Source organism: Pelecanus crispus, chromosome 14, assembly GCF_030463565.1.
Source record: "Pelecanus crispus isolate bPelCri1 chromosome 14, bPelCri1.pri, whole genome shotgun sequence".
Classification (NCBI taxonomy): Eukaryota; Metazoa; Chordata; class Aves; order Pelecaniformes; family Pelecanidae; genus Pelecanus; species Pelecanus crispus.
Window position 1 is genome coordinate 1,288,876 of NC_134656.1, and position 23,139 is coordinate 1,312,014.

Here is a 23,139-nt window from a genome sequence, read left to right on the forward strand (position 1 = left end):
GCCGGCAGCCTGCTCCCACCTCGCCGCCACCCCGGGGGGGCTCTGCCTTCCCACCCCCGGGCAGCCCTGTGCCAGGAGCACCCCAAGCCCCCTCCCACGCCTCAGCCGGGTTTGGGGGTTCCCTGGGGGTCCCCAGGGCTCTCCGCCGCGCGCGGATCTCGCCCAGCACCTCGGTGCCTTCTCGGGGGGCGCGGTCGCCACGTGCCGTGCATCACCCATGGGTCGGGGCGCTCCCTCCATGGATTGTCAGGCGAAACGTTTCCTCAGGAGCAGGTTCTGGGTCAGCGCCAGAACCGGAGCCAGAGCCGGGGGGTCCCGTGTTTCCCCCCGCCCCCCCCAGCCCCGGCCGCAAGCACAACACCATCCGCTTCGTCCCCGTCCCGTCCCCGTCCCCCTCCTGCCCCCTCCTCGAGACTCGCTGGGTGTATTTGTCGGGGGAGAACCGTTGTGGACAGTGGTGGATTTTCTGTGCCGTGTGGTTGTAGTGCTTAGAGACCCCCCCAGCGTGTGGCCCCCCCTCCCGCTGCGCCCCCCGCCTCCCCGCTGCCCGGTGCTGGCTGGCATGCGTGTGCGAGCGTGTGTGCGTGCGCGTGCGACATCCCATCATCACTAGAGACAAAGCGAATAATAATAATAATAAATGAATAATAAAAATAAACCAAACCTCTCTCAGGAAGAAGCCGCCCCGGCGGCAGCCGAGCGGGCTGGGGGCCCCCGGAGCCGGCGGGGCCCCGGCGCAGCCTGCAGACGGGCACCGGCGCTCGGGGTCACCTTTGTAGTGTCGTGTTAGTGAAGGGTTCCTGTAGCTGTTGTCTTGGAGAAATAGGCTTTTAGCCGAGGGGCAGCCCCGGCCCGGCCCGGGGAGGGGGTACGATGTGGCCGGCTCCGGTTTTGCGGGAGCTCGGCGAACGGTTATCCTGACTGTTGTGACTATGGAATAAAGTGTGTTGGTCTGCTGCCCATGGCTCCGGCTCCTCCTGCGCCGCCTCGCTCCTCCCGGGGGGATGCAGGGATCCCGGGGGGATGCAGGGATCCCGGGGGGATGCAGGGATCCCGGGGGGATGTCGGGTTCCCAGGGGATTATGGGGTTCCCAGAGGGATGCGGGGTTCCCAGTGGGCAGCATCCAGCTCCCAGGCGCGTCAGCTCCCACCCTAGCCCACGGGCTCCCACCCTGAGCCCCGGTTCCTGTGGCTCCCACCCCGACCGTCCCCTCGGGAAGGTTCACCCTCAGCAGCCGGAGCGGGCTGGGTGTCCCCTGGGAGCAGGGCCCCGCTGCTGGGGGCTGCGTGGGCACGTGTGTGCATGTATGTGCGCGCGTGTGCGTCTCCCTGCATGTGTGTAAGCACCCGCTTGGCGTGCGTGTGCGTGCACCGTGTGTGTGTGCAGGCTGCACATGTGTGCGTGGTCCGTGTGCGTGGTCCGTGGATGCACAGTGTGTGTGTGTGTGCATGTGCCGTGCACGTGTGTGCTCTGTGTATGCTGGGCGCTGTGCACGCATGTGCTCTGCCCGCTCTGTGCACACGCAGCCCCACGGCACCATCAGCTCCACCCGTGGTGGTGGTGTGGGATTTGGGGAGGGGCGGGGGGCATGCACTGCTTGCGTCACCCTCAACCCCAGCTGTTGCCATGGCAACAAGGGGAGCCTGGAGCATCCCTGGGTACCACCAGCCCTGCCCTGCGCTGCGGGCGATGCTGGCGACCAGGCTGTCCCCGGGGCGGTGGAGGTGACCAGGGGGTGGCCGTGCTGCAGTGACCCCCCCATGAGAGCTGCACCCGCCCCGCAACAGCACCCAGCACCGCCCTGGGGTGCCCCGGCTGCGATCCCGAAGCCGCAGGCGCAGCGATGCCCGGCATGGCGGCACAGCAGTCCCCGGCCGCGAGCGGGGAGGCCCGTGGCTCCATCCTGGCCGCCGTCCCGCCTCGCTGGCCATCTCTGTTGCCCTCCCGACCTCGCCACGGGCCGGGGCCACGCGGGGCCAGGTACCCGGTGCCCAGCGCCCGGCGCTGCCCGCGCAGGCACGTGCACACGTTGTCGCCACGGGCCCGGCTCTGAGTCACGCACCGCGGCTGCACGCAGTGTCTCGCCGGCTCCGCAGGCAGCGGCGGCTCCTGGCCTGGCAGCAGGGACCCGCTCTGCCCGCTCCCCTCCAGCCCGGCACGGCCCCCCCCCCGCCATCCCCACCCCAAATCCCTGGGAGGAGGAGGATGGCGCCGGGGTTGTGTTGAAGCCGAGGGCCGGCTGCCCACCCGTGGACAGTGCCGTGGGATCCCTCCCAGACACAAGGACAGCGGGACCGCGGTCGGTGACGGCGCTGGGACGGGGAAGGATGTGCTAAGGCCTCTGCCCCCCCCCCAGGTAAGCGGGGAGCAGGCAGGGGGGTGGGCAGGGGGGAGCCTGTGCAGGGGTACAGGGGGGTGCAGGATGAGGGGGGGCAAAGCGATGGGTGCCAGGGTGGTTGCCAGGCTGAGCCCCCCCTCCCCAAACCATGGCGGCACCAGGCTGGGCCCCCCCAGACCCCTCTGCATGTGAGAAGGGAGGGCGGGACGAGCACGTCCCCAGTTCTGGGGACACCCAGGCTGGGGCAGAGGGGCTGGGGCTGTTTTGGGGGACAACCGGTCCCGGGGGCAGCGCGTTTCCCCCCGCCCCCGTCAGGCCTCTCCGGCGCAGGGCTTTGTTCAGCGCCACAGCCGGCACCAAAAGGGTCCCGGTTCCCCCGCTTCGCCCTCCTCCGGGCTGACATTTCCACACGCATGCCCCCGCACACGCATGCCCCCGCACACACATGGCCCCGCACACGCAGGCTGCGGGGTGGCCTGGCGATGGCCGAGCAGGCAGTTCCCATGGCAATGCCCCAGCTGTGGCGGGGAGGGGACGCCGGTGACTTTGTCCCCGGCAACGTTGGTGGCCGTGTCTCCCCCCGCAAGGCAGTGGTGGCCCCCTTGGCCACCCCAAAGGTGGCCGCATCCCTCCCCGCCGCCGCCGCCCCTCCTTCCCCATCGCCGGCGATTGGGTGGCTGTGGATGGCCTGATGTCGGGGCCTGATCCTGCCAACGCGGTGGCGGTGGCGGCGGCGGCGGCAGCCGGGCCGGGGGGCTGTGCCGGGGCTGGATCCTGCCCGGGACGGGCAGGTCCTCGCAGTGCACGGGGCGGGGGATCCCTTCCTCCATCCCCTGTGGAAGCCCCCCCGGTGTCCTGGTTTAACCACGACAGCTGGGATAAGGGCAGCGATGCTCCCGGTCACCCTGAGGACGTGGCCTCAGCCTCGCTGCCCCAGCCGGGTCCTGGCGGCCACGACAGAGCCCTGCGGTGGGGGGAGGCAGCTCTTGGGGTCCCTCTTGGTGCTCCCCAAACCAGGCAACGGCGTCTGCATGGGGGGGGTGCGCCCAGCGCCTGTGCCCCGTCCCCTGCCCTGCACCCCGGGGTGAGGGCAGGAGCCGACTCGGTGCTGCGGCCGCAGGAGGGGAGCGGCTGCGGGTGCCAGGGTCCCGTCGCCCTCCCCACGGCCCAGCCCGGCCCCCCTGTGCCCCCCAGGCCCGATGCCCGCCCGTGAGCCCGACTGCAGCTGCGGCCGCGGGCCCAGCGTGGCGCAGGGGAAGTGGTACGGGGTCCGCTCCTACCTCCACCTCTTCTACGAGGACTGCACCGGGGCCAGCCCCGACAGGGACGGCTCCTCACCCCACGGAGCCTGGGCCCCCCTCATCTGCAAGGTAAGAGACCCCCCAAAAACCCTTCCTCCCGCCTCGCCCTGGGGTGCACCCCCCTGCCCACACCCTGCGCGGGGTGCGTCCCACCACGGCGTTTGGGTGGCCCTGTCCCCAGGTGAGCCTCTCCACGGGGACCCTGTTCCTGCTGGTGGGGGCCGCCGCGCTGGCTGCCGGCTCCCTGGTGCCCCCGAAGCTGGAGGGGATCGGGGAGGAGGAATTCGTGGTTCTGGACATGCAGGCGGTGCGGTACAACCACGCGCTGGGGACGTGCCGGCTGGTGGGCACGGCGCTGTGCGCGGCGGCCGGGGTGCTGGGTGCCGTCGGGCTCCTCTCCAGTGCGCTGGCCCCGCGCCGACACCGGGAAGAGGAGCAGCAGCTCTCCCCCATCCTGCGTGGCAGCCCCCCGCCGCGGCACCCCACCGCGACGGCAATGCCCTTCGGCGTCTCCCATGTTCACGGTGTCCAGCCCCGGCGGGACACCTGAGGCTGGGGAGGCGACGGGTGATGCCCGGCACGGGGCCAAGCTCTGCTGCACCCCAGGAGCCGGCCGGATCACCTGCACCTGCGGAGCACCCGGCTCGGTCCCGGCATGGCCGCCACATCCCGCCGTCCCCCCATCCTGCGGCCCCCACTTCCGCAGCTGCTGCTCAGTAAAAAAATGCCAAAAAACCCCTTTGCTGGCAGCTGGTGGCTGTCGCTGTGTCTGTGTCAGAAATGCTGCGAGTGCCAGGTTTCACGTGGCGGTCACCACCTGCTGCCGCTGCCGGCAGCACCTCATTCAGTTCAGCGCAGAACCGGATCAGAACCCAGAACAAAACCATTTGGCGCAGTTTCCCTGTCAGAGGCTGCTGAGGCCATTGCCGGCCATGCCAGGGTGAGAGCACGATGACCACGCCACGGCAGAGCCAGGGTGGAGGGACCTGGCCGGTGACACCCAGCAGCTCCTCCGGTATCCCTGGGACAGAGCCGGTAACCCTGGACCGGGATGCCGCTGGGAGGGCTCCAGGTGCCGCGGCGGCTCCGGGTGCCCAGGCCCGTGCATTCAGGGGGACTCGGGGGACTGTGCCACCAGCAAAGCTGCAATGGCCGGGAGCAGGGGCAGCAAGGCCAAACGCAGCCGTGGCCCTCACCGTCGGCATGGTGCCGAGCCGCGTCAAGCTGCGGCCAAGCCTGCATACACACAGCGTCCCGGGCCGCACCCGCACAACACGGGAGGGACCCGGGTGTTTGCATGGACCACCATTTCCCTGTTTGTGCTCTTTTTGGGGAAATAAAAAACGTGCGACATATCCTTGTGAGCTGCTCTCTCCGCCGAGTCCCAAACCAGCCGCAGCTGCCTGCGGCCAGGCCTGGCTGTGCCTGGGAAGAGCGGGCAGCAGCTCTGTGCCGGTCGGCGAGAGACCCCGGCGGGCAGTTTAACCCCTCAGCTCTCCGGGCTCCAGGCAGAGCACCCGCCCCGGCAGCGTGCCAGAGCTGGGCATCATGTTAACGCACTGACAAAGGCACGTGGGGCGAGGAACGGTGCTTTGCCGGCTCTCCGGGCTTCCCTCCGCTGTGAAACCTCAGCCCTGCCCGCCCTCCGCCCCCCAAAACCCTGCTGAGGCCCCAGTGGCCCTCCACACCCTGCGGGCCTCTGCCGGCGCGTCCCTCCCAAAGGGCTTTTGAGAAAATCGCTCCCGGAGATGAAGCTGCAGAGAACTAAAAATCATCCCGGCTCAATCCGGTGAACACGGCCGCCAGCCTCGTGCCACCCAGCAAAGCCCGTTCCCAGCCCCGGGCAGGTGGCTGCGTCCCCCCGGCTCAGCGGAGCGCGCCTGGCTGCTGGAGGCTGCATGGGGGAAGTGGTGACGGCCGGGCCTTTGCCGCTGGGCACCGTGCCCGGGATCTCCTCCCGCAGCCAGGCGCCCGGCCCAGAGTGCAAAAAGGGCCGGGAGGTCAGGCTATTTACAGCCCTGCTCTGCCCGCCACGCCGCGGATGGTGGGGAACGTTCCGGAGAGCCGGCAGCATGCATGCGTCCTGGCGTTTAACCAAAGGTAGGGCAGGTCGAAGGAGAACAGCAACCGGGGCACACAAGCGCCGTTTGGCTCCGCTCCGGCTTCTCCTCCCACGGGGCTGCCGGGCGCGAGGCCACGCGGGGATGGGGCAGCTCTGCACCGCGGCGGGCCACGAGAGCAGGTCTGGCACGCCCGGCCCCACGCCACGGCCCCTGCCGGCACAGGGGGAGGGAAGGGAGCGTGTTTAGGAACTGTTTATTTTACAGTTATAGGGTTTGTACAAATCTGCATTTACAGGGGTACGTATAAGTCTTTGTACAGAGTAACTGAAGCACCCGAAGCGACCGTCTCCTCCCAGGCCCTTCCTCCCCCAGGGACAACGCAAGAGCTAAAGTGCAACACGGCCAGGGAGCGGGGGGCTGCAGGGGCTTCCCCCAGGGGGGCCCCAGCCACCCCCTCCTTCGGGGCAGGGGGCGAGCGTACAGAGGGGTCCCGGCACCTCCGGCAGCACCCCCAGGTCACCACAGACTCTCCTGCCCACCACGAGTTTCTAAAGTGCTAAATCACGCAGCCCTGCGTCCCGCGGGCCAGGAACAGGCTCTGCCTTCAACCACGCTGGCAAACGAGACCCACGAGCAGCCCCCAGCTCTCACCGGTGGCGTGGGCAGCCCTGGCCGCAGCGGGAACGGGTCTCGCTGCCCTGCCTGTGCGAGAGCGGGTTCACACGCTCCGGATTTCAGCCCGCAGAGGCAAAAGGAAACTCCTCTGCTCAAAGCTTTCCAGAAACAAGGGTCAGGCACGACGACTGCCCGCACACCCTCCGGCCAGAAAGGCACGGCCCCTCCGAAAGCAAGGGCCCACAGGGCAAAGCAGAACTTACCCAGCGGTGGTTACGCACCGACAGGCCGGGTGCTGGGACAGGAGGGTGCCAAGTCTTGCAGGGCATGAGTTTTCTTCTCTATCCTGAAATCCAGAACTCTACAACCAACACCTGATTTGCAGGCGTGTGGCCCCCAGGCACGGCACAGATGGCTTTGGGCACAACACAGCGATGGCAGGGGAGCTGGGCGGGAGCCGTAAGGGACAGGTAAGGGCACTTGCGGGAGGTTTAGCAGCTCAGGGGAGAGGTAGAGGCATAGAGTGTCTATTGGCTTTGTCTCAGTGGGACACCGAGTTGTCTAGAAGGATTTGCTGCTTAGCTTGGAGGGCAAGGAGCGCTGCGACTGTTAATGGGACTGGGTGGGGAGACAGGAGCTATGCGGGGACGGTGGGCGGCCTCCCTCACTTGCGTTATTCCAAGGGGTGACACTGAAGTCTGATCAGCTCGTGGGGGAGATTTATGACAGGTTTCCTACCACAATGACTTCTGTCCTGTGCAAAGTGTTTCACAAGGTGGAAAAAGCCTTTCTCCGTGTTAGAGCCTGCTTCCAGAGCTGTAAAAAAAAAAGCCTGCAAGGGGTGTTTATGGTGCCGCTAAGGCTTGCGGTGACGTGATCTGGCACATGACAGCACGTACCTCGGGCAGGGCGAGCGACACTCGTCTCACCTCGCTGACCCGAGATACGACCGCGCTACTGCCAGCAAAGGAGCGCCAGCGACCGAGAGCCAAGCTCCCGCTGGCAGTCCCGCGGATCTGCTCCTGTCCCCTGCCCTTCCCTCCTGTAAACAGATCAGGCTGCAAAGATGAGGAAGCAAAAAGAACCAAGGAGCGTTACACGCTGGAGGGAACCTCACGGCTGGGTGCTGACAGGGGTTTGTGAAAGGTTTGGCTCTACTCAGAGGTTGCGATAGGAAAGGGAAGGGTCGGGCCACCGGCGAAGCTGAACGCGGACGGTGGGGCACGCCATCAGCCTGCAGATGGGAGCGGTGCAGAGCCAGAGGGCTGCCCTGTTCCTCAGGAGTCTAATAGCCCCTTGCCCCCACACACGCACACACCCAGGCCAAACCCTGCCGTGGCGCTCCCCTCCAGGCGAGGATCTGCCCTCGCTCTCACAAATTAACCCCAACAGAGAACGCGGGATTGTTTTGGCATAGCCCACGCACGGCCCTCCGCTCGTACAGTCACCTGTGCGCAGCCTGAAGAGCCTGACTCGTCCGTACCTCCGGTTCCTCAGGAGACAGCGGCAGTGCCCATCTGCTCCCCCCTGCACGGGGAGGAGAGAACAAGGTGAGCGTCGGTGTGGGGAACAATCCCGCTGGGCTGGTTCCCATCAGTCTCTGTCGCAAAGGCCAAAAACATCACTGGATGCAGCAAGAATAAAAAATAATCTTCAGGCAGGTTGTTTCCGGACATGTCCTTTCATCAAACATCACCCCTTCCTGCCAGGGAAAGCTGTGGTGACAGGGAAGGCCCTTCCTCTGGCTTCAGGGGAAAATCTGCAGTTCAAACTTGGGTGCCCACTCCAGCGCGCTCTTCACCACAGCCAGGGCAGCTGCTCCCAGCGCGACCGTCAGCCCCATCACCGCCAGCTTGACAAAGCGGTTGGTCCTTGGCTTTGTCAAGATGGATTTTGTCCGCTCCTCCCCTCGGAGCCGCTCCCTGAAGCGCTGCCTCAACACAGTGTCTGGTCTCTGCTGCACCGACGCCAACTCAAAGTCCTTAAAAGTGGAAGCCGCAGTTCTGCAAGAGAAGAAACGGGTCAAGGAGTGTCCCCAGGTCGCCTTTGGGACCACTCTCCTGCCAGGGAGGAAGATCTTCCCGAGGAAGCAAGACCTGGCAAGGGGACGTACAGAACACGCGGGCGCGCGGGCTGCCCTGCACTCACCGTTCAGCCTGCTGCTGAGCTGCCTCCCTGGCAAGTTCAGATGGTGGGAACTGGACAAAAAGGTCCCCAGCTCTGCTGATGAGAGTCTCGTAAGGAAGGTCCTGTGGGATCTGGGACAGGAGGTGGTGGACAGAAGCCATGTCACACTCGCAGTCCAGAACTTCCTGCTCCCGGTACAGCACAATCTGCAGAGAGGAGCGAGAGTACTGAGGATAGCTGGGGAAGCAGGGACGACTCCTTGTCACTTGCTGGCACTCACTTCAGAGCCGGAAGAGAAAAACATTTCGCTTCCAGCTGAAAGACCTGCCCTTCCTCAAGGGGACACACTGCAGTGAAGCATTCCCTGTCTGGGAAGAGAAGTGCCAAACCCTTCCCAAGACTCCGAAGATGTGGAAAGCCCCTTTCTGGGTAGATATGTCTGCCTTCTGAGCAGAGCCTGCCCCTGGCAGGTCAAAGACGCGGGCAGAACCTCAGCAGGGCTTGACTTCACGACTTACCTCCCCCCCATCAAGGACATCACTGGCCTTGGGGGGGCCCCTGCAGAGCGGGGAGCAGCCGGGGACAGCAGCAGCACTGGGTTTGCCAGCCCCCCGCCTCTGCAGCCGCAAACCACCGGCACCTCGCAATGGTTCAGTTAATCCCCCTACCATTCCAGGCAGTACCTACCACAGCAGCGAAATAAATGGGCATCAGTGGATGGCAAGCCAGGAAGAAGTCATATAATCGCACGACGTGCCTGAAGTCGGACAAAACGTGCCCGAACCAGGTGATCAGCCAGCTGAGGGCAAAGATGGTTCCCACCTCCGCGCTGCACAGAGAGAAAGTGCTGTTAGGTCAGCTGCTGCCAGCAGCTCGGAAACAGCACGGAAATGCTCCCGGGCGATCCCTGCACCGCACCTCCGTGCCTGGGAGGGGAGATAAACCTGGCTATCAGCAGAGCACTCAAGCGCTCGGTCCAGATCCATGAACTGTACCACTGATACAACCCCAAGGCAAAGTACTGGCACTACTCGTCTCACGTCCAGTGGGGTCCACAGCAGAGGTCCAAACGGTCTGCTTTCAGGAGAACCTGAATGAGTGACGTACCACGTCACTGTCTGGCACCGAGGACACCTGAAGTCCTGCGGCACAGTCAACTTTACAGATTCCTTTCCACCCTAAAGGCTTACTAACTTCTGGGAGTTTTTAATCAAGCTTGGTACCCAAAGACATCTTGGCCATGAAATGTAACAGAGACGCTTGCCCAGAAAAGGACTCCGGACCAAACCTTCCCACTTACCTTCCTGCTCCTGCTTTATTCCGCCTGGACTACACTTGTGTGTCCCTATTGCACAGCCTGGGAATTATCCCCAGAACTAGCAACAAACTGCAGCAAGGTGACACCAGCCACAAAACTGGGCACGTGAAGTGGTTGTGGCAGCTTTGTACGACACCGTCCGCAACTGCTCAGCCTTTCCAATACGGACTGCAGGCCACTGGGGTGAAGATGGCACCACGTAAAACCCCTCAAAACAGGCAGCATAGGTTTGGGTCTGCTCGGAAGCAGAGTGCCACGTGGCTTTGGACTGTCACCGTTAGCTGTGGGTCAGCTGTTGAGTCGCTCTGAGGAAGCCACTGTGGCGCTGGGGACACGCTGGTGCAAACGGCCCCGTGAAGAGTAACGCGAGACTGGCAGGGCAGAGCCAGGAGGCTCCGAGGGAACGTCTGCATACCTCTGCATGAAGTCATGCACCTCAGGGTTCACCTGGTCTATGATGGGCATCAGGTAATTTAAAATGTGCTTGGTATTATCCATCGTTGGGTCCATAAAATCCCTGAGGAAAGATTTAAAAGAAGTTCCGTCAAGCAACCACATCAGTGAGCTCTCCTCCAGGGAGGCAGCCAGAAGGTAAATAAACATACTTGCAATAAACAGCTTTGCTGGCAGGGTAGCCCCCAGCCCCAAGCAATTCTGTCTATTTGGGACAGCCTCCTTCTTACTTGCCTGGGACACTCAGGGCTGATCTGCACAGAAAACCCGGACCCAGACAATCACGCTGGCGTCAGCTGACACTTCTTATTTTGCTGCAGTGCACACGTGAACCGTAAAGCCTTTCCAGCACCCAAAACCTAACTCCCTGTCTGGGAGAGGAGGGAGAATCCCTCCCAAGCCACTGCCCAGCCAAAGGGTTGTTCCCTTTTCAGTGCACAAACAGGAGAGTCACTTGCCTTGGGGCTCAGGACACTGGCGGTACGGAGCACGCTGCCCAGGGCTGTACAAGGCTAAGCGGGAGGCACTGTGCTGAGCCAGCCCCCGGGAACCGGAGAGGCCCTGACAGCAGAGATGGCCAGAGGACTATGAATAATGCACGCACGTTGGCTTTTTCAACTTCAAGAGACGTTACAAATTAATCTGACAGCCTTCAATTATCCCTTCCCTAGAGCACAGCTCCCTGCAAAGCCACATGCTATCGTGTGGTCACGCTGCTGTCTCACGGCACTCCTCTGGGTACGGACGTGACAGGCAGCCAGCCTTAACCCAAGGCTCTGCCTTCCAGGCTCCCCTGCTCCGGGACAGGCCAGCCCCATCTGCACAGGCTTCCCCGCAGGCACAGGCGTCCCCACGGGACGGAGGAGAGGACAGGCAGGCGGCTCCTCTCCTCCAGCCAAGCCCAGTGAGTACCTGAGATGATGCGTCGAGAGCTTTTCCACCAGAGCCGTGGCCAGTCTGTCCCCCACAACCAGGAGGAAGGTGACCACGATGTCATGGTAGCCCTGGTAGTAGTGCAGCTGGGGGTTGCGCTTGAGGACGTGGAGGATAATATCGATGAGTTCCTCCTGCAAGCCTTCCCTCTGGTCATCCGGCATCCCTGTGGGGACAGCACCAGGCGGCGGTGGGACGGGCTGCGTTGCCTACCGGCGCCTGCCACAGGAGCGAGTGCGGCTGCGGTGTGCAAGGAGAGGACCTGTGCATTTACCAACCCGCCCGATCCCAAGGGATGCGGTGCAAAGGGGAGGAGGGTAAAACTAGCAGAAAAAATATCCTGAGTCCTAATCCTGCCCCGCAAGCCCCTGATGGCGCAGGGAAGCCGGCCAGTTGTTCGGCTGTTTAATCTTCGGAGCTGCAGTGCCCCTACCTGTGAGGAAGTCACCGTGGAGGATGGGAGCAGGGTTTATTGATATTTGTACAGTGCTGTGAAGAGCGACTGGCGCTGCACATCCAGCGCTGCTAAGGACATTTTAATCATTTTTAATTTCCCAGGGGTTCTAGAAAAAAATTATACAGGACCTATTTTCACAGAAACTGCACCAACTGCATCAGATTGTGAAGCCTCCATCACCACGACTTTAAATCAGTCCCCCGCTAACAACATGTGTTTAGGGACAGGATGTCACAGGAAAAACATTGTTCCTGCCACGCACAGCTGCAGCCAGTTTCTGGCAGTCCTTGTCAACAGATAAAATGCCCAAAGGCCAAGCAGAAAGTCCCAGCGGAGATCCTGCAATGACAAAGTTCTCCTTTTCCCCTGCTTCACTAATGTGTCTAAAAATAGGCAGGAGGCTGCCATTCAAGGGCAAAAAAATCTGTAGTAGCAGACCCTTCAGGAATCAGGCTCGCACACAGTATCCACGCTCAAAAGAGAATCAGAGTGAATCAACTGTTTACGCAAAATAAAAGCAGCAGAAGGGGGAAGCAGATTCTGGCCAGAAATAACGACTGCTCTGAAGCGTTAGATAGCTGCTGGATTAAATGTTTTATAAATAGCACAACAAGGCACCAGCCACCCATCAGAACTAAACAACTGCAAAAACATTTTGCTTCTAATGGTTCAGAGTTCTCTTAAATTTGGTGCATGAACCCGATTTTGAGACTGCTTTGCACCAGAAATTGTTCTAACCACTGACAAACCTGCCTTCCATGCCCCTGAGCTAGACCACGGTCTAAAATAAACCGAAGCAAATGGTACGTTTCCCAAGCGCTCTGTCTATCCTAATCTCACCCTGTTCGCAACAGGTGAGGGGCACGCAGGATCTGGGCCTCTCTCTGCTGCAACTGTTCGACGGCACTGGCCTGCTGGCAGAGGGGCTCAGCGGGGCAGGGGGAAGCCTAATGTTGGAAGAGCCACGTCAAAAACCATCTGCAGCACAGGCAGCTGAAGGAAACCGATAGCCGCAGAATGGCTCCACTATATGAAGAAGCTGCTGTAAGCTCACAGGGAAAAGGCTTTCTAGAAGTCAGGCTCTCGGAGCAATGGAGCACCCCTACTGTGACCCCCCCGAGTAAGGTCTGAGCCGGGAGGAGCCCCGCGACACAGACCTTCCCCCCGCAGAGCGGGAAGAGGAGAATCCCCTCTCACCTGGTGGGAAACGGCGCAGGGATCGCCGCACATCCAGTAACACTTGCTGGTAATCTTTATTGTCCTCTCGCAGCTCCTTTCCTGCTGAGAAAAAGAGGAATATGATTAACACTGAGTAGTGCAAAGGTACCGGGAAGAGAGCTGGGCAAGGGAGCCGGGAGAAACCCTGCTGACGGCAGGAGGGCGAGGCTGCACACACAGACACGCCACCCCGTCGTACGTCCCCTTTTTCATACGTCACATGCCAGCTCTGTCCCCTCACTCGCGCTGCGGCGCATTCTGACACTAACAGCAGTTCAGTGCGAGGAAACGAGACTATTATTTCTTTAAACTTCATACGTTAAAATGCTTAAACTGACACCACTCCCAGCATTCCTGGAAACATCTCTGCTCCACAATTTTGCTGCACAATTCAAAGCATACTCAGCAGCAGCAAGGCATGATAAGCTGTGGAGACCACAAAGAATACTTTATTAAATAGAAATAATTCAGAAGAAAACCCCACCCACGGGTAGCTGAGATAGTTAAAACAGAAGAGAAAAGAATTTCCTGGCACACTGAACTGTCTATGGGGTCACGTGAAATGAAATGTTGTCTTCCAGCAGCTCTGACCACCTAACACAATCTGGCCCTCCACTGACGTGGGGGGATGCACGCTTCTGAACGGCTACAGATTCAGGAACAACAACCAAATCTGTCCTGGGGACCGTGACTGTTAAAGCTACAGGACTTGGAGCTTCTGCATTGCTAAGATTTAAAAACCATGCAGGTACCTCACCAGGAAGGTCATTTTCCCTGCTTCTGCTCTGACCAAACACCACACGTGCTTCACACAACAAACTGCTTCGTCTATGCCTGGAAGAGACACCTCAGAAGTATTTCGGCCAAGCCAGGGCTCAGCACAACCACCTCTCCATGAGAGTGAACAAATTAAGTTTGATACTTTCTGCTGCAGATGAACTTACACATGCCAGCTAACCGCTGAAGGCCACACCAACTGCATCCAAAGCAAACTAATTTCCATCACTGTCACTAAAGATAACATCACCCTCACAGCACAACGGACATATTGTTTTTAGGAAGTCGTGTATTTCCAAACCTGCCATTTGCATGCAACACGGCGCACAAAGCTACGGTGTTCGTGCTGCAGCGCGAGTCCCCTTCGCACATGAGTTCGGTGGGAAACGCACCAGCGTACGCAGGGAAAAGGCAGGTCAGCAAGCACGTGCTTCAACCTCTGCGATCCTTCCCCTAGCGTGCACAGAGACCACCGAGCCATTCTTCCAAAGCACCCAAGTCCAGGCTGTTCTGTACCTGGAGGAGGGGGCAGGTCGTCTGTATTAACACTGAGCAGCTTCGGCCACACTTTGCAACGAATCTCATCCGTCAAGAGCCCACCCTCGCTGATCGCCATCCGCCTGAGCGCGGCCACGTCGATGGGGTCGCTGTTCAGGGCCTGATAAATTTCCGCCACTTTTCTTTTCTTCTTAGAATCAAAGTCTGCAAGAAGACCACAAAGAGGCAAGCTGAATCGGCAACGCCAGCGCACGGAGGGCAGCAGCTCAGTTCAGGGGGGTAAAATCCACTCAGAGCGACGTCCCCCCAAGGGAGATGACAGGGGACAGTCAGCACGTGCTCTGCCGGGACAGGCTAGGGACAACCCCGGCGGGTGACGCACCAGCTGCCTGTCCCCATCTCCACAGGCTCAGCATCGGGGGCACCTCACAGCTCGCAGGGCACCCCCACCGCTTCCCTATCAACCCCGCCAGTCACAACTGCTGCTCCTCCTGACACGGGAGCCGCCACCGCTGCCCAAGCGGATCCCTTGCCCTCGGCTCCCAGACTCCCCAACAGATCCCGGCTCCATTCAGGACCGCGACAGCCGTGCAAAGCCACCCTGCAACTGTTTGCTCTCTGACGCAGCCGCCAGCTCAGGTGTCAAGTGTTTCCTAAGACCGGGACTGCGTGTTCCTACCGACTCCCAGCTAGACAGCATCCTAGGGAGAAGTCTGAGCATTTCCACCAACAGCAACAGTCACAAGAAAGGACCTAATTATACCAGAGTTAACAAATCACAAGCACACTGGCTTCTCTCCCAACAAACACAAACTCACCAGCTATTAGTACACGCGCAGGTTAGCCAGTATTAAACAACCACCACCGTTTTGTGGAGCACATGAACTCAGGGGCAGGTAGGGAAGGGAATAACACACAAAGCACACGGTGCTCTGGTTTCAGATGGGTTAAACGCACTTACAGGACACGGGAGCGCTTCCCAGGGAGCTGAGAAGGGACACTATTTCACACTGCATCGTGGTATTTGTCACCGCCGCCTCACGCGAGGAAGGAGAGAGGTGGCTGAGGGCCACCCGATATCCCACACCGAAGGAGTTTCCACTAAGGAGGATCTGCTGAGCAGCCGCAGGGCTGGAGTGTGGGATGAGGCCGCAAACACTACCTTTACTTAAAGGCTTTTTCCAACAGATCCAACTAACGCTGCTCTTGGGATCCAAACGGGATTCGTTTGATAAGGGACGTGTCTGAATAGGATTTGGGGTGGGAGGAATTAAAAGGATCCTGATGGAGAAACAGCTGTTTCCCAATGCCCCACCCTCCCGGCAGCGACTCGGGGAGCGTGTTCCTCTGCCCACGTGGCACCTCCGGCGTCTCGGCGCTGCCCCGGCCCTCTCCCTGCTCCCGGGGAGCTGTGTGCGAGCGCCGGGCTGGAAGCACGGCTTTCTGCGGTGTCTGAATGGGAGATGGCAGGACAGCAGGCTGCTCAGACACACGGACGCTAAGTAGGTCAAGCAGTGGGTGCCATCCCTTCTCAAAGTACTTTTTAAACACTTTTTGGATGAAAACAAGCTGTAACAGCCTACGACAAATCTCCAACTCCCCTCCAAACACCAAGTTCCTGGTAATGAAAAAGCTTCTAACGCTCACCCAGTGACAATCTCCTCTTATTTCATTTCCTGCCCCTTGTGCAAGCGAAGTTATTTGCACACAAACAGAAACCAGCCCTGCTCAGCTGGCCGTTCCCTATCTCCTGTGGCATGCAGACACTGGGCTGTCACATACCGAAGCCTCGGGAAGGAGGAGGCAAAGCCTATGGAAGAAGAAACTCCTGCTCGCGCACAAAGAACTTAAGGAGTGGTACAAAGGAAGGCGCACGTATTGCAGGCTCTTCTTCTGAGATTTACTGGCAAATACCCCACTATTTACACTGTTCAAACGTACAGCGGATGATAGCTGCAAGTATTACCAAAAAAAATTGTATTTCAAAACCTTTTTTGTGCGCCCACAAAACCTTAACTCACAACCTACACTTTGAAGGAGAGACCGAAACACAAGCTCAGAGCGCGGGGGCTTATCGTGGCGTAACTCAAGCCGTACGGTCACGAAAGGTCTGCCCGACCGGCCGCGAGTGGATTTTTATTTACTTCCGCGGCTAAAACCAGCGCCCGGAACGGTTCTCACCGACGAGCAGTCGTGAGTGCGTGCGGAGCATGAGCCGGTCCCCAGGGGCCGAGGCGATGACGGCCCGCAGCGGAGCGCGGTTCCAGCGAGGGAAGCAGCCCTGCGTTCCCCACGGCTGAAACAAGGCGCAGGCACCGGGCACCGGCACTTACACGACGCTTCGCAAGGCCGGGCCAGCCCCGGCGCTGCTGCAGAGCCCGCCCCGGTTACTGCCGTGACGGCCGGCTCGGAAAAGCCGTGCCCGGAGAGCTCGGGGGGCCCGGCCTCCCGCCAGGCAGCGGCCAAACCGCAGCCCCGGCTGCTCCCCGCCTGCCCGAGCCCCGCGGCCTGGCGAGGGAGCCCGCTCCCCGCACCGGGGGACGGTTCCGCAGCCGCAGGGGGTGGGCCCGAGCCCCCCGCTCGGGCCCCCGGTCCCCTCCGTCCCCCCCCTACCCGGTCCCCCCCCGCCGCGGCGGCTGCGAGCGTAGCGCCGAGCCCCGCCCCGCCGCTAGGGGGCGCCACCTCGCCTGCAGGGGGCGCTCCAGCCCCCAAGCGCCTCAGAGGGACCCGGCGCCCCCCGCCCGCCCGCCCGCCCGCCAGGCCCGGCCCGGCCCGGCCCAGCCCGTACCGTGGCCGCCGACACCGTTGCGCGGCGGGCTCCGCCGGGCCATGTTCCCAGGCGCTGCGGCGCATACCGGGCCGGAGAACCGGACCGGGCCGGGCTGGGGCTCCGCGCTCCCCGCGCTGTCCGGTCCCGTCCCGCTTCCCCCCCCTCCTCCTCCTCCTCCTCCTCCCCCCCCCGCCCCTCCGCCAGCGGCGCGCGGGAGGTGCGTCACGGCGCCTCACTGCGCAGGCGCAGCTCCCCCTGAGGCGGGTCACGTGGGCTGGGGGGGGCACGGTGCGGCTGCGCATGCGCAGAGGGCGGCACGCGCTGGTTGCTGCGCTTGGACGTTCGTTTCAAGGTTTTTATTAAAAAACAAAACAAAACAACAAACCCCAAAACCCCTCGAGCTCCGCAGCAAAGCTTCTCCCCAGCGCAGGCGGGGGTGGATAAGACCGCCGGCGCGGTGCAGCACCCAGGGGCTGCTGCCACCCCATTAAAAAAAAACAAAAAAACCCCACAAAAACCCTTAAAGAAACTCCTCTGCGTTTCCATCGCCAAGAGGAGAGGCGAGATGGCGGCAGCGCTGAGAACAAGCGCTTCAGGCTTCGTGCGAGGGCTCGTCCCATCCAAAAACCCCTCTTGTCTGCAGGCTTTCGTGGTTCCTCGTGCAAGGGCTGAGGGGTACGGGCACCACCAGCCGCCTGCGGTCCCCTCTTCGTACGGCTTATCCACGGCTTTACGCACGGAGGGAGCAGTGAGCGCTTGGGTTTGCAAACCCTTGCTTGAAACAACGGAAAAGAACTGGGTTGAACATCCCACATAGCTCACAACCTAGCGCAAAGAACCACGAGCTGTATTTTTGTCGTAATTGGGTGCTTTTACATTACAGCACATCAAGGAAATGGTCAACATGGTCCAGCTTTCACATCATTCTAGGATATAAAAGATTTAAGTACAGTACATTTCCACTGGATGAAGTCAAGGAGAAGGCTACCCTGGTGCACATGAAAAAACTCATCTCCCCTGCCAGAAAGGGGCCGTGTTTCCTGTTCTGCCCAGTTTCTCTTCAGTCGGTTTAACCCAGCCCACACGCTCCACCCTACCTTGCAAAATTAACTGAAATACCAGGGAATTACGTGGCCATCACTTCCCCAGAAGAGTAAAGGAGGCTGGGCGCTCAGAGGACACACAGAGGCCGAAGGCCAAGGCTCCAGCGCTTGCTGAGGAACGGGAAAAGCACTCAAGGCCCAGGACAAGCAACCCCTGCGATGGAGTTTGGATGGGAGCTCACCGAGAGGGACGGGGGCCATCATGCTTACAGCCTCTCCGGCTGAGCCCCACGAGCATTGCGTGACTGAAAACAAGTCACTGAAATGCAATGAATGGCAACACACACAAAAAACTAAGAATTGGTTCAGCAGCTCCATTCCCCATCCATCAGGGCCGAGATAAAGGAGGGTTTTTTGGCTTTATGGCAAAAGAGCCCTCTCCCAGGAGATACTTTGGCTTGTGACCTTTGCGGAAGGCTTCTCCGCACCGCTCACCACGCAAGGCATGTGTGAACGGGGACACGGCCTCCCCAGCACGCACGGGGCTGTTGGCACTGCCGTGTCAGTGTACCACCACCCCACGGAGGCCTCTACACAGGGAACTTAAATCTAACCTCGATAAATAAAACCAAATGTTTATTTACACCAAAGAATTCCAACACTGGATCTTTCACATATGAAGGACAAAGTATATACATACACCGCAAGGGGTAGCAGGGCTGTAACAAGGGTGCTTTTCCGCTGTCAATGATAATATTTGTCCACAATTACTGATCTACCATTTCAGTTTAAATTAACGTCTGTTCCGTCCTTCCTCTCAGTGCATATTTACAAGACTGTGAGGTAACTGGTATTCTCACCACATGGCACGTGAGGGAGGGGATGGTGGGTGAAGATGTGATATCGGACTTGGCGCAGTCTGATTTTTCCAGCTTTAAGTAGCCACCAGCTTGAAACCTACATAAACAATTTAAAAACAATATACCCAATAACAAACTAATTCCAGAGACCCAAGCCAAGCAATGGCAGAAGAACCCTCCCATGAGAAAGGGGCTGATCAGAGTATGGCTTACTCGACAGCAGCACCTTTCTCGGGAGGTGGCAAGGACTCCAATTGGATCAGTAACTTCATCTTTTAAGACTAAAATTACATGCAAGGGGGTGAGTTGGCATTCTGGTTGGCTCCTAAGGAGACATGATTCAATCCAATTAGGGTTTCAGACATTATCTGCACTTACTTCTTCTAAGCTTATACCACCTCTCCATACTGGAATTGTCTCCTCAGCGTACCCCGGCTGAGTCATATGCAGGACATGGGGTTAAAGTGAGTGGTACTTTAGGAATCCCCCTCCCCTGCCTCACGAAGACTTGGTTTGGTAGTCTCTGGAGAACAGCACAATCCCCCAAGGTGTAGGCTCGTGGAGGAGTAATGGTGGGAACATGAAGAGAAGAGATTTCCAGCAGGATGTAAGAGCTTGGAAATGCTGTTGATTCATCCTTGTTCTTAAATGAAGAGTACTTTGGGGGGGGTGGTGGGGGGGGAGGGGGCAAAAAAAACTGTCCGAGAAATATTCCATCTGTAGGTATTTTCAGGGAATCCCCTGAGTTACGAAAAGTTCAAGTAAAAAAAGAAAAATCAGCCTATAATAATTTTGTATATAATGACTGAACTACTATAAATCCACAAGCAACAGTTCAGACACGGTGCCTCCAAAGCGTTCATCCCCTCCCTTCCCCTGCCAGGCACGAGCTGCGTCCTGAGGAGAGGTGGAGGGGGAAACCTCTTCCCCACCTGACTCAGCTCAGGCAGCAGGAGACAGAGCCCATCACTACTGCTGAGCGCCTGCAGCAGCTGGAACGGGCATCCCCAGAGTGGTGGTGGCAGAAATGACGGGTGAGCCTGCTAGAGGTCCAAGGGGTGAAGGTGTTGGCACTGAAGAAATCCCTGGAAGAGAGACAGGTAAGCAGGAATTAGCGTAAAACCAGTGCATCGCTATCCAGGACAGCTCAGCTTCTTAAATGAAGTGGTATCTTTGCAGGTCAGTTTTCTGCCGCTTTGTCACGTTTTCAGAGCTGCCAAAATAAGCCGGGATTAAAGATCTGCCACTGTGCTCTGCAGCCTCTGAAAAAAGCACAGGTTTGTATGCACACAAGTGTCACTGACGGGCAGATGTATGGCAGGATCGCCCTCCTTCAAACTGCTGCCAAAACATCCAACTGCAAAGCACTTTTTAAAACGAGACCAGAAAAGCAGGTCAGGCTGCAGCGAGGCCTTATTTATCACGCTCTCCCACCCACTCTGTCGTAGCCCTCCTTGCCCTTGTCATGGGTCCCAGGAGATGACCTAAGGCCCCATCTGCAGAACTCGCCCTCCTGGATCCACGCAGCGCGTATAAATGCTTTAAAATGCCACGCGCCAAGAAGAGTCAAGAGCAGAACTGACCTGACATCATACTCGCACTGCTGACAGGAGTGCTGCCACCCGGCATGTTGGATGAGCCCATCCGAGCTTGGTCTTTCACAATGGGATCTAGGAAGAGCACACTACCCTTAGACACCGTGTTGCCAGACAGCAGCTGAAGCACACTGATTGCCCATGACCTCTGTGCTCAGCCAGTCCTGCCAAGCTGCCTACGTCAAATAACATCAACCATCATCTACCAGAACACAGAAGTTTCCACCAACTCCAGTGGGAAGCACCCAAGAAGGTACCAAGGTAATGCGATCAGCGAGAAGTCACCTAAAACGATGCGCTTTGGAGTTTAGCAGGACTGCTTGAGCGCAAAAGCTGAAGCAAATGAAGGTGAGGTTGATCTCCCTTCTATGCTAAGCAACCGCATAATTGCATAAAGCCAAACCCAGAAAATTCTGTAGCAAGCAGAAAGATTATCACAAGTTACAATCATACATCATGTCTCTACAGACATCCCACAACAGCCTGTGAGTTGTAATGAGTGTCACTGGAGCCTGTTGCCTTCTGTAAGATGTCCCCAATTTACTTGCTAACTCTTTATTTTCAGCTCTGGGTAAATAACCGGAACAGAGACAACCCCTTCCTGCCTCCCAAGCCTACTGCATCAGACAAGGGAATTTCAAATTTTGCCCTTCCTTGTGCTGAGTTCAGTACAACCTGTATCTCTACTTGGACACAAGTGAATTTCACTGTTTGTCCAACTCTCACATTCAAAGCTTTCAGCTTTACTAATGCTCATACTTGCAAAGCATTTCACTTGAATGTTTGCCACAGGCATAACAGATCTATACTGTCTGTTAATTACACAAGTCTGTTCAGCAGCTAGGAAAAAAAACCCTGAGCAAATACTCATATTTTGCATTGTTACAGCTGTTTCAAAAACCTAAATATCAAGACTTGTGAAAAACAGCAAGCATTTAAAAAGATATACTAGCGAAAGTTACGTTTTTGCTTGCAAAACCCAAACCTGATTATACCATTCATGAAGGTACACATTTAGTAACAAAAGGAGTCAAAAGGCCCGTTTCTCAACAAACCAGTTATCTGGTTTTATCAAAACAAAGGAATCCGTGTACCCAGACACCTGCTGAAATTAGCATGGGTTTAGCACCAAAGCTTCTTTAGCAGAGTGCTGCTGATTCACTGGCCTGACACGGGCATAGAACACTTTGTTTCCTCGGCTGGTGTAGGCGGCGGTGGCCTACTTTATCCACCACAGAGACAAGCAGCCTCAGCTCCAGCGCAATTATTTGCAAAGACCGGGCTTATTATGTTGCGGTTCTTAGCTCCTATCTGCACAACCTACTGGAACAGAGATTTCCCAGAGGCAGAGGAAGAACTCTTTGGACAGCAGACGATGACAGCAGCTGATACTTACAGAAGTAGGGATGTTCCATGGCTTCTCTCGCTGTGAGTCGTGACTGGTGATCATATCGCAACAGCTTGTCTAAGAAATCCAGAGCTTCTGGACTCACCAGATGTTGGTTCTCACTGTGAACAAAGCGCTCCCATCGCTTACGGGAGTGTCTGCAGAAAAAGATACCCAAATCAGGCTAGGCAGAGGACATCAATGCCAAAATTCACTTTTTTTAAAGAGCAAGAACTGCGACAGACGTCCGTCTCCGAGAGGGGCCGCTGCCTGGCGTGGCAGCAACGGGGCTGAGCCGTGCCGGAGCACGAAGCAGCAGTACACCGTGTCTCCACGCGGCGGCACAGCCGCCACAGCCCTGGACAGCATGAGGACTCAAATTCAGAATGGATTTACAGGCCTAAAATGCCAGCTTCTGCTCTTCTCTTATGCCTCCAACATTAGCTCCCTGTATTTTCTGCACTGTAATTCTGACAAACACCATTTTGTTTTTTTCTTTTCCCCAGAATACCGGAGAGAGCATTTGCCCTTCATGCTTTATGCTCCAGCAGTTCATTTATTGCTTGGATGACATTTAAAAACATTTCCTTAGGTCCATTTGCAGAGAAAGGACCATGGGAAGCACTGGCAAAAGGGATCAAAGGCACAAAGTGACAGTTCTCAAGAATCTTGGCTCCGATTTCTCCCATAAGCATAAGTTTCCATTTCCTTCAAGGTCTGTTGACAAAGCAGTAGCTGTCCGGGTCCACCAAGAGCTTATGAGCTTCTCTGGACCTTGGCTCACCTGCCCAAGATGTCATTGAAACGTGGATCCAATTCGATGTTGTATTTGTCAATGTAGTCGTACAGATCTTCTGTTCCCAGAACCTTGGCTATCCTCACCAGCTGGGAACAAACAGAAAAATAATTCACTACTGTGAGGGTATGATAATGCCAGAGCCAGTGTGAAGGTACAGCAGCACATTCCCTTGGGAGCTTGAACTCGACCTCAGTGGTCTGAGCCAGCAGCCACAGGGTCATCCCGTGGCTCTGATGTCCCCGGCCACGTACAGTCACAGACATCGTGAACGTGCCCCCGCTCACAGTCGAACTTAGCAACCCAAGGCAGCCAGGAGGGAGCTGCATACCCTAACACCACTAAAACTTGAGATCTTGCAACACTAACTCCATTTGTAGCAAGAAAATATTCAAAACCCACAGGGTGCAAAGGCAAGAATAACCGATCAAAAAAGCAGAAACTCTGTAACTTGCACATGAAGGGTGAAGCGCCAACCCGGAGGGCTCCAGGATGAAGGTTTGAGAACAGAAGGTCACTGTTCTTGAATGTCTGCATGTTAGTTCAGATGCAGATCACATGTTAAAGTATAAAAATTTCAGCCTAAAGG

General features: G+C 58.2%; 3 protein-coding genes across 5 annotated transcripts in view; 1 reads left to right on the forward strand and 2 right to left on the reverse strand.

The window, feature by feature from the left end:
* Positions 1 to 3,538: 3,538 nt before the first annotated feature.
* Positions 3,539 to 4,190, forward strand: NRSN2 (neurensin 2). The gene is made up of 2 exons (XM_075721403.1): positions 3,539 to 3,709; positions 3,822 to 4,190. The coding sequence occupies exons 1-2, from the start codon at positions 3,539 to 3,541 to the stop codon at positions 4,188 to 4,190; spliced, it is 540 nt and encodes a 179-aa protein (XP_075577518.1).
* A 3,413-nt stretch (positions 4,191 to 7,603) lies between these two features.
* Positions 7,604 to 15,115, reverse strand: TBC1D20 (TBC1 domain family member 20). Its single transcript, XM_075720930.1, has 8 exons — positions 15,061 to 15,115; positions 14,118 to 14,303; positions 12,804 to 12,887; positions 11,129 to 11,315; positions 10,179 to 10,280; positions 9,133 to 9,274; positions 8,467 to 8,651; positions 7,604 to 8,321 (listed from the first exon to the last, which is right to left on the reverse strand). Exons 1-8 carry the CDS (start codon positions 15,113 to 15,115, stop codon positions 8,066 to 8,068), a joined length of 1,197 nt encoding a protein of 398 aa, XP_075577045.1. The 3' UTR covers positions 7,604 to 8,065.
* Positions 14,267 to 23,139, reverse strand: part of CSNK2A1 (casein kinase 2 alpha 1) — a 28,755-nt gene continuing 19,882 nt past the window's right edge. For 2 of the 3 annotated variants that reach the window (XM_075720931.1, XM_075720933.1), the window contains 4 exons: positions 22,539 to 22,639; positions 21,764 to 21,912; positions 20,356 to 20,442; positions 18,530 to 19,857 (listed from right to left, as the gene is read on the reverse strand). In XM_075720931.1, coding sequence (XP_075577046.1) covers positions 19,742 to 19,857; positions 20,356 to 20,442; positions 21,764 to 21,912; positions 22,539 to 22,639 — 453 coding nt within the window. In that variant the 3' untranslated portion in view covers positions 18,530 to 19,741. Of the gene's footprint in view, positions 14,304 to 18,529; positions 19,858 to 20,355; positions 20,443 to 21,763; positions 21,913 to 22,538; positions 22,640 to 23,139 lie in introns of those variants that run through there. The other variant, XM_075720932.1, reaches the window with a different exon arrangement.

Excerpts from the sequence above, each read along its gene's own strand:
- NRSN2 (XM_075721403.1), top strand. The coding sequence starts at position 3,539 with ATGCCCGCCCGTGAGCCCGACTGCAGCTGCGGCCGCGGGCCCAGCGTG. Across the intron at positions 3,710-3,821 it reads GGGCCCCCCTCATCTGCAAG|GTGAGCCTCTCCACGGGGAC; the intron begins GTAAGAGACCCC and ends CCCTGTCCCCAG.
- TBC1D20 (XM_075720930.1), bottom strand. The coding sequence starts at position 15,115 with ATGCAGTGTGAAATAGTGTCCCTTCTCAGCTCCCTGGGAAGCGCTCCC. Across the intron at positions 11,316-12,803 it reads CCTGCGCCGTTTCCCACCAG|GGATGCCGGATGACCAGAGG; the intron begins GTGAGAGGGGAT and ends CTGTCCCCACAG. Across the intron at positions 8,652-9,132 it reads CCATTTATTTCGCTGCTGTG|ATTGTGCTGTACCGGGAGCA; the intron begins GTAGGTACTGCC and ends TCCTCTCTGCAG.